This window comes from Bos grunniens, chromosome 10 (assembly GCF_055505025.1).
Source record: "Bos grunniens cultivar Pamir isolate PY7600 chromosome 10, Bosgru_T2T1.0, whole genome shotgun sequence".
Lineage (NCBI taxonomy): Eukaryota > Metazoa > Chordata > Mammalia > Artiodactyla > Bovidae > Bos > Bos grunniens.
Genome location: NC_141174.1, coordinates 43,695,393 through 43,708,329, shown reverse-complemented (window position 1 = coordinate 43,708,329; position 12,937 = coordinate 43,695,393). Strand labels below are relative to the sequence as shown.

Sequence of the window (12,937 nt, the reverse complement as noted above, 5' to 3'; positions counted from 1 at the left end):
AGATACTGATAATAGTTATACCTGGCTCAACATCAATACCAACAATAAATTGGATCAATATCTGTGATCAGTACAACAAATAAGTTTTACAGGTGCTTCAACTTTAGATTATTTTCTAAATAATAGAAAATATTTCCAGAGTAGTGCTGGAAAGTTATTGATTTTAATGCTTTCTACTGTGTTTGCTGATATTTATTTAGATTTGATTTTTGATTGAGTGCTTTTACATTTTTTTCATCTTTCAAGTTTCTTTCCACTATGAACTCTTTGGCTGTTTTCTGAAGTATATACTTGGGACTAATGTCTTTCACCACTTACTATGTTTGTAGGATTTCTATGATTTTGAGTGAGGTAACAGCTTTGATTAAAATTTTTGTCACATTCTCTGCATTTGTACAGTTTTTTCCTACTATGTTTTTTTTCCTACTTTTCTATGAATTTTGTTATTCTTTGTGAGCCAGTTAAAGGCTTTGCGACATTCTATACATTGGTGAGGTTTCTTCCAGTATGAATTCTTTGATGCTGAGTAAGATATGGATTTAAGTCTGAATTTGGTAATAAGGAGTTCATGATCTGAGCCACAGTCAGCTCCTGGTCTTATTTTTGTTGACTGTATAGAGCTTCTCCATCTTTGGCTGCAAAGAATATAATCAAACTGATTTTGGTGTTGACCATCTGGTGATGTCCATGTGTAGAGTCTTCTCTTGTGTTATTGGAAGAGGGTGTTTGCTATGACCAGTGCATTTTCTTGGCAAAACTCTATTAGTCTTTGCCCTGCTTCATTCCGTATTCCAAGGCCAAATTTGCCTGTTACTCCAGGTGTTTCTTGACTTCCTACTTTTGCATTCCAGTCCCCTATAAAGAAAAGGACATCTTTTTTGGGTGTTAGTTCTAAAAGGTCTTGTAGGTCTTCATAGAACCGTTCAACTTCAGCTTCTTCAGTGTTACTGGTTGGGGCATAGACTTGGATTGCTGTGATATTGAATGGTTTGCCTTGGAAACGAACAGAGATCATTCTGTCATTTTTGAGATTGCATCCAAGTACTGCATTTCAGACTCTTCTGTTGACCATGACGGCTACTCCATTTCTTCTGAGGGATTCCTGCCCGCAGTAGTAGCTATAATGGTCATCTTAGTTAAATTCACCCATTCCAGTCCATTTTAGTTTGCTGATTCCTAGAATGTCAACATTCACTCTTGCCATCACTTCCAATTTGCCTTGATTCATGGACTTGACATTCCAGGTTCCTATGCAATATTGCTCTTTACAGCATCGAGTAGGGAAAACCACTAGACCATTCAGGTATGACCTAAATCAAATCCCTTATGATTATACAGTGGAAGTGAGAAATAGATTTAAGGGCCTAGATCTAATAGATAGAGTGCCTGATGAACTATGGAGTGAGGTTCATGACATTGTACAGGAGACAGGGATCAAGACCATCCCCGTGGAAAAGAAATGCAAAAAAGCAAAATGGCTGTCTGGGGAGGCCTTACAAATAGCTGTGAAAAGAAGAGAAGCGAAAAGCAAAGGAGAAAAGGAAAGATACAAGCATCTAAATGCAGAGTTCCAAAGAAAAGCAAGAAGAAATAAGAAAGCCTTCCTCAGTGATCAGTGCAAAGAAATAGAGGAAAACAACAGAATGGGAAAGACTAGAGATCTCTTCAAGAAAATTACAGATACCAAGGGAACATTTCATGCAAAGATGGGCACAATAAAGGACAGAAATGGTATGGACCTAACAGAAGCAGAAGGTATTAAGAAGAGGTGGCAAGAATGCATAGAAGAACTGTACAAAAAAGATCTTCACGACCCAGATAATCACGATGGTGTGATCACTGACCTAGAGCCAGACATCCTGGAATGTGAAGTCAAGTGGGCCTTAGAAAGCATCACTATGAACAAAGCTAGTGGAGGTGATGGAATTCAAGTTGAGATATTTCAAATCCTGAAAGATGATGCTGTGAAAGTGCTGCACTCAATATGCCAGCAAATTTGGGAAACTCAGCAGTGGCCACAGGACTGGAAAAGGTCAGTTTTCATTCCAATCCCAAAGAAAGGCAATGCCAAAGAATGCTCAAACTACCGCACAGTTGCACTCATCTCACATGCTAGTAAAGTAATGCTCAAAATTCTCCAAGCCAGGCTTCAGCAGTACGTGAACTGTGAACTTCTTGATGTTCAAGCTGGTTTTAGAAAAGGCAGAGGAACCAGAGATCAAATTGCCAACATCCGCTGGATCATGGAAAAAGCAAGAGTTCCAGAAAAACATCTATTTCTGCTTTATTAACTATGCCAAAGCCTTTGACTGTGTAGATCACAATAAACTGTGGAAAATTCTGAAAGAGATGGGAATACCAGACCACCTGACCTGCCTCTTGAGAAGCCTACATGCAGGTCAGGAAGCAACAGTTAGAACTGGACATGGAACAACAGACTGGTTCCAAATAGGAAAAGGAGTACGTCGAGGCTGTATATTGTCACCCTGCTTTTTTAACTTATATACAGAGTAGTACATCATGAGAAACACTGGACTGGAAGAAAGACAAGCTGGAATCAAGATTGCCGGGAGAAATATCAATAATGTCAGATATGCAGATGACACCACCCTTATGGCAGAAAGTGAAGAGGAACTAAAAAGCCTCTTGATGAAAGTGAAAGAGGAGAGTGAAAAAGTTGGCTTAAAGCTCAACATTCAGAAAACTAAGATCATGGCATCCGGTCCCATCACTTCATGGGAAATAGATGGGGAAACAGTGGAAACAGTGTCAGACTTTATTTTTCTGGGCTCCAAAATCACTGCAGATGGTGACTGCAGCCATGAAATTAAAAGACACTTACTCCTTGGAAGCAAAGTTAGATAGCATATTCCCAACCTAGATAGTATATTCAAAAACAGAGACATTACTTTGCCAACAAAGGTCCGTCTAGTCAAGGCTGTGGTTTCTCCAGTGGTCATGTATGGATGTGAGAGTTGGACTGTGAAGAAGGCTGAGTGCTGAAGAATTGATGCTTTTGAACTGTGGTGTTGGAGAAGACTCTTGAGAGTCCCTTGGACTGCACGGAGAGCCAACCAGTCCATTCTAAAGGAGATTAGCCCTGGGATTTCTTGGGAAGGAATGATGCTAAAGCTGAAACTCCAGTACTTGGCCACCTCATGCGAAGAGTTGACTCATTGGAAAAGACTCAGATGCTGGGAGGGATTGGGGGCAGGAGGAGAAGGGGACGACAGAGGATGAGATGGCTGGATGGCATCACCGACTCGATGGACGTGAGTTTGAGTGAACTCCGGGAGACGGTGATGGACAGGGAGGCCTGGCGTGCTGCGATTCATGGGGTCGCAAAGAGTCGGACACAACTGAGCGACTGAACTGAACTAAAGATATGGATGCTGATCAAAGACTCTGCAACATTCTGTACTTGATAAAGCTGTGCAATATGAATTATCTGATACTGCTTAAGATTTAAGCTCTGTGTAGAGGCTTTGCGACATTCTTTACATGTGTATGGTTTCTCCCCAGTGTGAATTATCTGATGTCTGGTAAGTTTTGAGCACCATATAAAGGCTTTACCACATTGTTTACATTTATAAAGTTTTCCTCTAGTGTGAATTTTCCTGTGTCTACTTAGATTTTTTTAAAGACTTTCCCAGATTTATTACACTTGTAATGTTCCTCTGTAGTATGAACGATTGATTAAAACCTTATCACATTCACTACATTTGTAAGTCTTTTCTCCATATGAATCCTCTTATATGTAGTAATATTGAGCTTTGATAAAAGACATTTTTTTATTTATTACTTTTAGAATGGTTTTCTGAAAATTCAGTGCCCTGATTCATAAGCTTTGAGTCTTGGTCAAGGTTATTGTCTGATTTATTGCAAGGATTGCTTGTCATTCCATTATAAATGCTGTTGTAGTTATTGAATAACAGAGCTCTTGCTTAAGATCTTACACAATTTATTGCAGTTTAAATTTACAAGGTGACAGCTTTCATGTTTTCCCAGCAGCATTTTTTTGAAACAGATCTTCCACACCTACATTTTTGGTCATCAGAACCTGGGTGTCATAATAAGACAAAGCTTGGTATGTGGGCTGTTGTCTCTATTCTCTTCACATCCTAGAGATCCTTCTTTTGTGCACAAAAGGTGACCACATGTCTGGCTGACAGTAAGACCCAAGGAGACCAGGTCCCAGTAGTTCTCTAACATCACGTTCCTGTGTAATTCCCAGTGATTTTGATCCAGGCATTGCCACTCCTCTTGAGAGAAATCAGTGGCCATATCCTAAACATCCACAGTCCCTGAGAGGCTGCCATTTCCTCCTCTTCTTCCTGCTGCTGTGTGCTGTGTTCTTGTTGGTATCATGGTGAGGAATCACACCAGCATCTTAGAGCACACCTTCCCAGGTGTGTGCACTTCTCCCTCTCTGGCTCCTGTCACACCCACAAGCCAGGCTGTCAAAGCTGACTTTGAAATGCTGAAAGGGCCAGCCTCTCCGAGTGTCCTTTGTCTCAGGAGAGATTCAGGAGTTTGGGTTTTGGGGGGTGTGAACCAAGCATGGCCCTGCAATAAACCTTTCTCTGCTCCAGATTCTCCTGTTTAGGTACTGTTTGGCTGGGAATGTGGCTGCAATGGATACCACTCTACTCAGTTGGGGGCACCCTCTCCAGGACTCCTACCTGCCTTGGGGTGGGGCAATGCATTCTACTCCCAGCTGTTCCCTCCAAGGAGGGCCCCCCACCACCGAGTCACTGAGGGTGGAGCAGCCCTGCCCCTACCACCCAGAATGGAGCCCAGGTCTCCTTGGAGCCAACAAAATGTTTAAAGGATAGGCTTTAAGGGTACTTTTGATTGAGTCCATACTAATCTTGATACAGAACTTATGATACACAAATATAATTTCCTTGTGCTTTGGGACTTTGTAGATAATATTACAATTTTAGAAGTAAACCTTTTTAAAGTGTTAGTTGATGGTGATACAAGTAATCTAGATCATTCATACAGTTTTATTTTTCAGTGGTATAATAGCTTATTTCTTTAACTGTAGTACATGTTTGGTTATCTGTCACATAATTGGTTTTTTTCCTTGCCAGTGGAAAGACAGATTTTACTACCAGCTTAAAGAGCATACATGTCAATAGATTAATGGATTCTATCTGAGAAACATGAGATTGGTTACTTTTATCCAGGGGCTGAGTGACTTAAGTTTTTACTCCTCTTACCAAGAAAAATTTTCAGTTGTTTTTAATTTTGTTGTCATGTTTGTTGTGTTTCATTTTCATCGCTGTCAGGCTTTTCTTGAGTTGCCAAAGTAGGCAAATGGTTTTATGCTGAGATGAACATTTGAGAATTTGTTTCTTTGATCATTGCTTTCTCACCCACACACAGGCCCATTAATCTAAGAATAATTCTATACATTTCCTTCTCAGTATGAAGATTTTCTTGCTTGATCTTGTTCTGGTATTAAAATTACAAATCTGGATTATCTAATAGAATCCCCAAATTCTTTCTCCACTAATGGAAATAACATAGGTTTCATATGTTTGCATTTGTATGAATGACTAAAAGTGGACAATTCATGGGACTATAGGAATTTCTTTTTTTCTTTCTTATTGCATTGTACTTCCCTTCCCTGTCATAGCTTAAATCAAAGATATGACTTACTTTAAGACTTGTAGATGAGCTACAAGTGATGAGCTACAGTGATGAGCTAAAGTGATGAGCTACAGTTGTTCAGGGGTCAAAGAATTTGGGTTTTTCTCTGAAATGAATTGATTCTTCAGAAGTTATTTTACATTGTTCCTTATTATCTCCTTATAATTTTTCTTGTTAAGAGTCTGAAAGGTGGGATGTTCTTTTACCTAGGAAGAATGTTTTTCATTTTTGTTTCCATTTCTTGGGATTCAGCCTCAGTGACCAGGAGCTAAGAAAATACCAGTTGTCTTTCTTAGGAGTACTACTTGGTTGGAAGAAGGAGGAGCTAGGTAGTATGCATTTCTGAATGATGGTGATGAAATTCTATAGTAAGTTTAAAATGTTATGGTACTTTAGGTATAAGTGAAATTATGTGGACTATACTGAGAACATAAAGCTGGTATTATAAAATTCTTCCTGTGGGAAGTACTAAAAAGTTAACTAAAGTCTAGAATAATACATTTATACCTTGGGGGCCATTTATAAATGACTGGTTGATAAATGGAAAAAGAGTTAACCTCTGAAACTTTTCTAATGGTTAAAGCTGGGAGATACTTCACAGGGACTAGTTTAGTCTCTTTTTGTGTGTATGTTTAGAAATTTTCATAGTAAATTACATTTTATAATCAATTTTATTCATATCTTGTTTTTTTGTTTTGTTTTTTTACTAGTTGGCATACTTAGGATTTCTGATGCTTTATACATTTGTGGTTCTTGTACAAATGGAACGATTACCTTCAGTTCAAGAATGGATTGTTATTGCTTATATTTTTACCTATGCTATTGAGAAAGTCCGTGAGGTATGTCTTTAGTTTTTCCTACCAGTAACTTAGTTTGTAATTAGAGGGTGTTTTGTTTGTTTCAGTTATGTGTATGGGTATGTGTAGGTGTTATTCATAATTTCAGTAGGTGATGATATTATTAAAGTGTAGAATGTTTGGTTTTGCTATTCTAAAAGTGATGACCAAAGAATAGAGATTAGTGTGTTGTTAACTTTGTCCTAATTACAAAGATAGTGATTGTCTCAAAAAGTAGATTAGATTTTTATTTCCTCAACATTCATATTTATGATCTTTGCCACTCTCAAAGAATTTTAAATATACTAGCTAATCAGTTAGGTAAGTTATAAGTAGTTTCTTATTGTACACTCCTCTAAAGCATCTTGTGGACTTCCCAGGTGGCTTAGTGGTAAAGAATTCTCCTGCCAGTGTGGAGTTGGGAAGATTCCCTGGAGTAGGAAATGGTAGCCTACTCGAGTATTCTTGCCTGGAAAATTCCATGGACAGAGGAGAGTCGTGGGCTACACAGCCCATGGAGTCACAAAGAGTCAGTCTGAGCGACTGAGCAAAGTGTACTATATTGCCCATTGAATTGTCATTTAGATTTAGATCCCTGTGTCTATCAGAGTTTTCAGTGTAAAATTGTAAATTTTCTAATACCCTGACTTCGGGGGGAAAAAAGTTTTAAAAATCTTTTTACAATTTTCTGTTTAAAATGATACCTATATATATGTTGTTTTATAACATACTTATTTAAATACATCAGAATTATTTCATGTCTCTGTGCTTTTCATTTAGAGAATACATGAAATTGCAAAAATAGAAGGCATTGTACTTCTCTCCCACTTAAGTATTGTAGGATTTTATCTTATTAAATAACTTACTATGCATTTTAAATTCCTTTGAGTGCCATGGCCACTATATTTATGAAATCTATTGTTTTACTAATATGTTTAAAGAAATTAAGTTGTTAAATGGTAAAAGCAAGTTGCAAAGAATTCTTTTAAATGTATATTCATAAAACAGCTCTGCAAGAATTCATTAGATAATAATAAAAGTGGTTGCCTCTAGTCGGAAGGGGAATCAGTTGACTAGTGGAGAAGAATGGGAGACTTTTCAATATTTATGATTCACTATGATTTTGAAGCTGTAAATGTACTACCATTTCCCACATAAAAAAATTTTTTTTCATTTTATATCAAAGAGAAGAGCTAAGTATAGCATTTTAAACCATTGAGTTGTTTACTTTCTGCAAATAAGGCACTTTTGGAAGATCCTGCTTGAATGTCCTGGTGTTGTTTCAGTGAAAAATAAAACAACTTTTCAAAAGTATCTCACATTCCAAGCCTAGGGATCTTTGTTCTAATCCAGAATTTACAGCGTCTTAATTGGATGATCTTGGTTGAACAGGTTATTTATTTGTGGGTCTTTTTCCCCACACACACAGAAAATGAGGATAAGAACTGTCTCTCTGATATCTTACTGAATTGTTTTGGTGATCAAATACCAAGACAGTCAAAAATACTTTGAAATATTAAAAGATATATAAAATTTTATTGTGCTGTTATAACTGAATTCTGTTTTAATAGGAAGAAATTGATTATTATTATTTTTTAACCTTTAGATTTTTATGTCTGAAGCTGGAAAAATAAGCCAGAAGATTAAAGTGTGGTTTAGTGATTACTTCAATATCAGTGATACAATTGCCATAATTTCTTTCTTCATTGGATTTGGACTAAGATTTGGAGCAAAATGGAACTTTGAGAATGCATATGATAATCATGTTTTTGTGGCTGGAAGATTAATTTACTGTCTTAACATAATATTTTGGTATGTGCGTTTGCTAGATTTTCTAGCTGTAAATCAACAGGCAGGACCTTATGTAATGATGATTGGAAAAATGGTAAGTTGGGAGGTGTCTGATAATACTTGTGGGTTTATTGGTATTTTTTTCTTAGAATCATAAAAATGTTGCTAATACAATTTTACTTGAATCAGAGAATAGATAGTTCATGTTTATTTGCCTCATATTCGAAATAAACCATTTCTTAGGATGTTAACTTTTAAAGAAACTGTTTAATAGGATAAGGTTACAAAATCTTACTTGTTTTATCTTGAAATACTTTAATTTTTAAATGCTACTTTTAAATGTTAGGACTGTTTGAAAAAAATAGACATTTGCCAGGTCTAATCTGTGAATTTCTTTTCATCTTTACTGCCACCACACTAATCCAATCTGTCATCATCTGGTAGCAGCAATAGTCTAGTAATCTGTTTATTCATAAGCAGTCTGGCCTGTCTTCAATCTATATAATAGCTAGAGTAATATTTCAAAATGCCAATCTGAACATGTTACTTCTCATTCTTAAAAAAATGTTTTTTTTGATGGTTTTCCATTACTCCTAGAATCAGTGTACTTAATGAAACACATAAGCTCTGCCCAGTTTGACTGTTGGTTTCCTTCCTTTCTTCCTATCTCTCTCCCCTCCTTCCCTCCCTTTAAATTTTGAAATAATTACAGATTTACATGCAGTTGTAAGAAATAAGAGCAATTATGTGTACTCTTTGGTTTCCACCAGTAGTAACATCTCCTTGCTTTCTTTCTGAACCTTACTTACCCTTACCGTTTTTGACCTCTTTCCTGTGCTCTAGTCACACGTGCCTTTGTCATTTTTCTTTAACAGAGCCCCTACCAGAGAACCAAGAATAGCTCTTTTTTTTTTTTTTCCTGTGTAAAATGGTCATACTCATCTACACTCATATCCTTAGGATTTTTGAGTAATTAGTTTTGTTCTTCAGATCTTGACTCTTAACATGATTTTTTTTCAGAGAGAATTTTTTGTCTTTTTCAACTGGATGAAGTTTATTATCTGTATATTTTTATGGCACCCATGTTCTTCCTTTTAGAATATTTATCTGTGTCTAACTTTATTTTAAACTACATTTTTATTGGGTTATTTACATTCTCCTCTAGACTTTAAATTCATTGGAGTAGGAACTTTGGTGTTGAGCTATAGTGCTTATCACAGTCCCTGTCACATAGAATCTCCTTACTAAATATTTGTTGTTTGGATGGATAAAGCCATTTCAAGTAGTAAAAAAACAATGTAAAAATAGTGAACATTAATTGTACTTTAAAAAGTTGGTTCTTAAGATTTTTTTCTCTGATTTTTATATCCTTAACAGATTATGCATTTAAAAAACAGTAAAAATTCAACAAGTAGTTTTTAGTGTTCATTATATTCTCACTGCTATGCAAGACAGTGCAAAGGTATTAGGGATATTGTCCCTGAACTTTGTGAAATCACATTTTTCTTTTTTGACTTTATGAGTCCTGTCATTATTTTTAACAGTTACATAATCTAGCTTGAGGGGCCTGTCCTACATAAGGGATTTTAGGAAATATGAGATATTAGTAAACTATCAATGTGGTTGATTGATTAAGTTAATGAGTAGGGGATATAGGGATTCATGGAAAGAGAAAAGTCTATAGAGGTTTTTCTTATAAAGCAATGAAATGTGAACTAATCTTCGAAAGCTTGAGATAGATGGGAATAAAAAGGAGCAGCCTGTCTGGAACTTCTTTTATGATAAGGTACAGTTTGTTAGCACATTGGATAGAAGAGAGGGCATAGCTTCGAGTATATAGAACATTGAAAAGTAGGACTTTAGAGAAGAAAAATACAGGGAAACCATTGAAGAATTTTCCCCCTAAATTTTGATTTTTCTTTACCATAAAAGAAGTACGGTGACACTTTTCTGTCTTTCCTTATCATTTTGAAGTTACTTTTCAGTGTGTGGATTTGAAAGCAGGTAAGTCAGGTTGTTATGATGATTTTTAACCAGAGGGTCAGTCTGAAAAAGTCTTGCAAGGATTATGTGCAACTCCAACTCACCACACTAATCTTGTCCCTTTAAACAAATACCGTCATGGTTTATATCTTTAGATAACTCTTTCTTCCTCTCTTTACTGATCCAGACTATTTTTAAAGTTTATAACCAGAACGTCTAATCTTTTCCTGATATAATATGCCCACTATTTTGCTCTTTCTCATAGGCTTAACCAACTGGCAGATTCTGTTTTTTAAATATAGATGTCAGATTTAATGTGCAATCTTTATGCATTGAACTGAAAAAATCTAAAATGTATTGGGCCTACTCCTGCCATAAATAGCTTTCAGATTTTAGGGTATAAACTTTGTTATGCTTCTGTTGCTTTTGTGAAAGTAACTTCTTTCCTTGTTCTAAAATTACTATTCAAAATTTTAGCAAGAGCAGACAGACTACCCTCCAGAGATATTCAGTGTTAACAATTTGAAGTAAACCTTTCCATTCTTCAGGAGATATATAGGGAAAAAAAGACGTGTATATGAATACATGTGTTTATTTGTGTTAAATTTCACAAATGGGCTTATATATTATGCTTTTTCTCAATTCTTTTGAAATATCCACCCCTTTATAAAAATCTGTTCCTAGAATTTTTGAAACCCTTTTCCTTAATCTTGGAAGATTGGTTTTCTATATTAAATTTATCTTCTAAGTGACCCTTCTAAGTAATCCAATACAGGATTACCTGCATTGCTTTAAATTATGAAAACAGAATTTTTACAGTTTTTGAATATAAAGTTTTATTATTATATTTGCTTTTTCACACTATACTTTTTCCCTCTAGGAGAGTGTATCCAGCTCTCCCCAGTTAAAAATTACTAGTTTACTATTTGTTACATTAAAGGAGTACTTACTATTCATCATTTTGCATTATTTCATGAAGTAGTGGTATTTCCAGGAAAAGCAGGGGAATTAAGATTGTCAAATAGGCTTTACATGAACAGGTATGAAGTTCTGAGACCTCTGAATCATCAGCCAATACACCTTGTATAATTTTAGGATATTTCAGGTTTGGGTTTTGATCTGGGCATTTTCTTTAATTACAGATATATATTTGGGTTTCAAATTATAGCAACTGCCATGAATAATGTTTTGATGAATTATTTGCCTTTTAAAATCTTTTATCCCAAGATTTTGTTTATTGAATGCATACATTCTCTTAGTAGTGCTCTTAAATGGTCAACTAAGATATTATTTAACTATTTTATAAGTAAAAAAACTGCATCTTGGGAGAGTGTATTAGGATTCTTTGATTGCAAGTTACAGAGACCCTGACTTAATTTTAAAAGGAAATTTATTAGCAGATCTAACAATTTTAAAGCTAAAGGATCAAGACAAAATGATTATATTTAAGTAAATGTTTTATAATTTCTCCATCTATTCTAGATTTACTGTCCTCTTTACTTTTCACAGTCTCACCTTCCATTTCTACTTTCACTGTATACTTGTTCAAAACATATATGAAAATGTTACAATAACTTACTTTAGGTTGATTTATTACTGCAATTATTTTTAGTTCATAGTAGATTAAAATACAGATTTATTATACATGTAGTCTCTTGAATGGGATTTTCCCCTTATTTTCTGTGGATGAATACTACTACATATTGCTAGAGTGAGACTACATTCACTGTTTTATATGTAATTGCTGAATACATGTGTATATAATAAGTGGATAGAAATTAAAGTTTTCTTATTACATTTCACTTAATTATTTGAATTCCTGAGTAATGATGTCAAAATTCACATTGTGATTTAGCAGTAAAAATTGTTTTTTAATGATTTATTGTGTGAGAGCTCAGTTAGGCTCTTTTTAATTTTGTTGAAATTAAATAGTTGCAAACCATCTGACTTGCAAAAGGGTTTTTTAACCAGATATGGGGATCAGTTCTTTTTTAGACACACATACTGATAATTCAGTTTGTTGTTGTATTTACCTCTTAGAAGGTTTCACAGCCCAGGAGACAAAGCACCATGATAGAGTTCAGGATGGAAGAACATTCACGGAAATTGATTCCTTGCATCTGCCCCTTATGTCTATACTTCTTTAAAAGGCTTCATGGACATGAGATAGGCAGACTCTGGTTTCAGCCTGTGTTATGGTTCAGTATATAGAAGATGCCTATGAGTTGCCTGATGTCACAGATCAGTTTTTATATAATTTCCTTTATGTTCAGGCTTATATAGTGATGAGATTTCCTGAATGTTACTGCTAGGAATAAAAAGAAACTCAAAGATTCAAACTATCTGTTGGAATGTTAGAAACTTTTTTAAGATGAAGAATTATCTGTGTGTATAAATCCCCATGTATTTTAACAGTGTTCATTTTTTAACAGGTGGCCAATATGTTCTACATTGTAGTGATTATGGCTCTTGTATTACTTAGTTTTGGTGTTCCCAGAAAGGCAATACTTTATCCTCGTGAAGCACCATCTTGGACTCTTGCTAAAGATATAGTTTTTCATCCATACTGGATGATTTTTGGTGAAGTTTATGCCTATGAAATTGATGGTAAGGATTTAATGTGTATGAATTTATCTTATGTTAAAGTCAGAATTGCATTTTAATAATAC

At 35.3% G+C, this 12,937-nt stretch overlaps 1 protein-coding gene across 1 annotated transcript in view; it reads left to right on the top strand.

Moving 5' to 3' along the window:
• Window positions 1–12,937, top strand: part of TRPM7 (transient receptor potential cation channel subfamily M member 7) — a 109,711-nt gene that overhangs the window by 60,894 nt on the left and 35,880 nt on the right. The window contains exons 23-25 of the mRNA XM_086319039.1: window positions 6,369–6,497; window positions 8,101–8,379; window positions 12,701–12,875. Of these exons, the coding sequence (XP_086175165.1) occupies window positions 6,369–6,497; window positions 8,101–8,379; window positions 12,701–12,875 (583 nt within the window). The remainder of the gene's footprint in view (window positions 1–6,368; window positions 6,498–8,100; window positions 8,380–12,700; window positions 12,876–12,937) is intronic.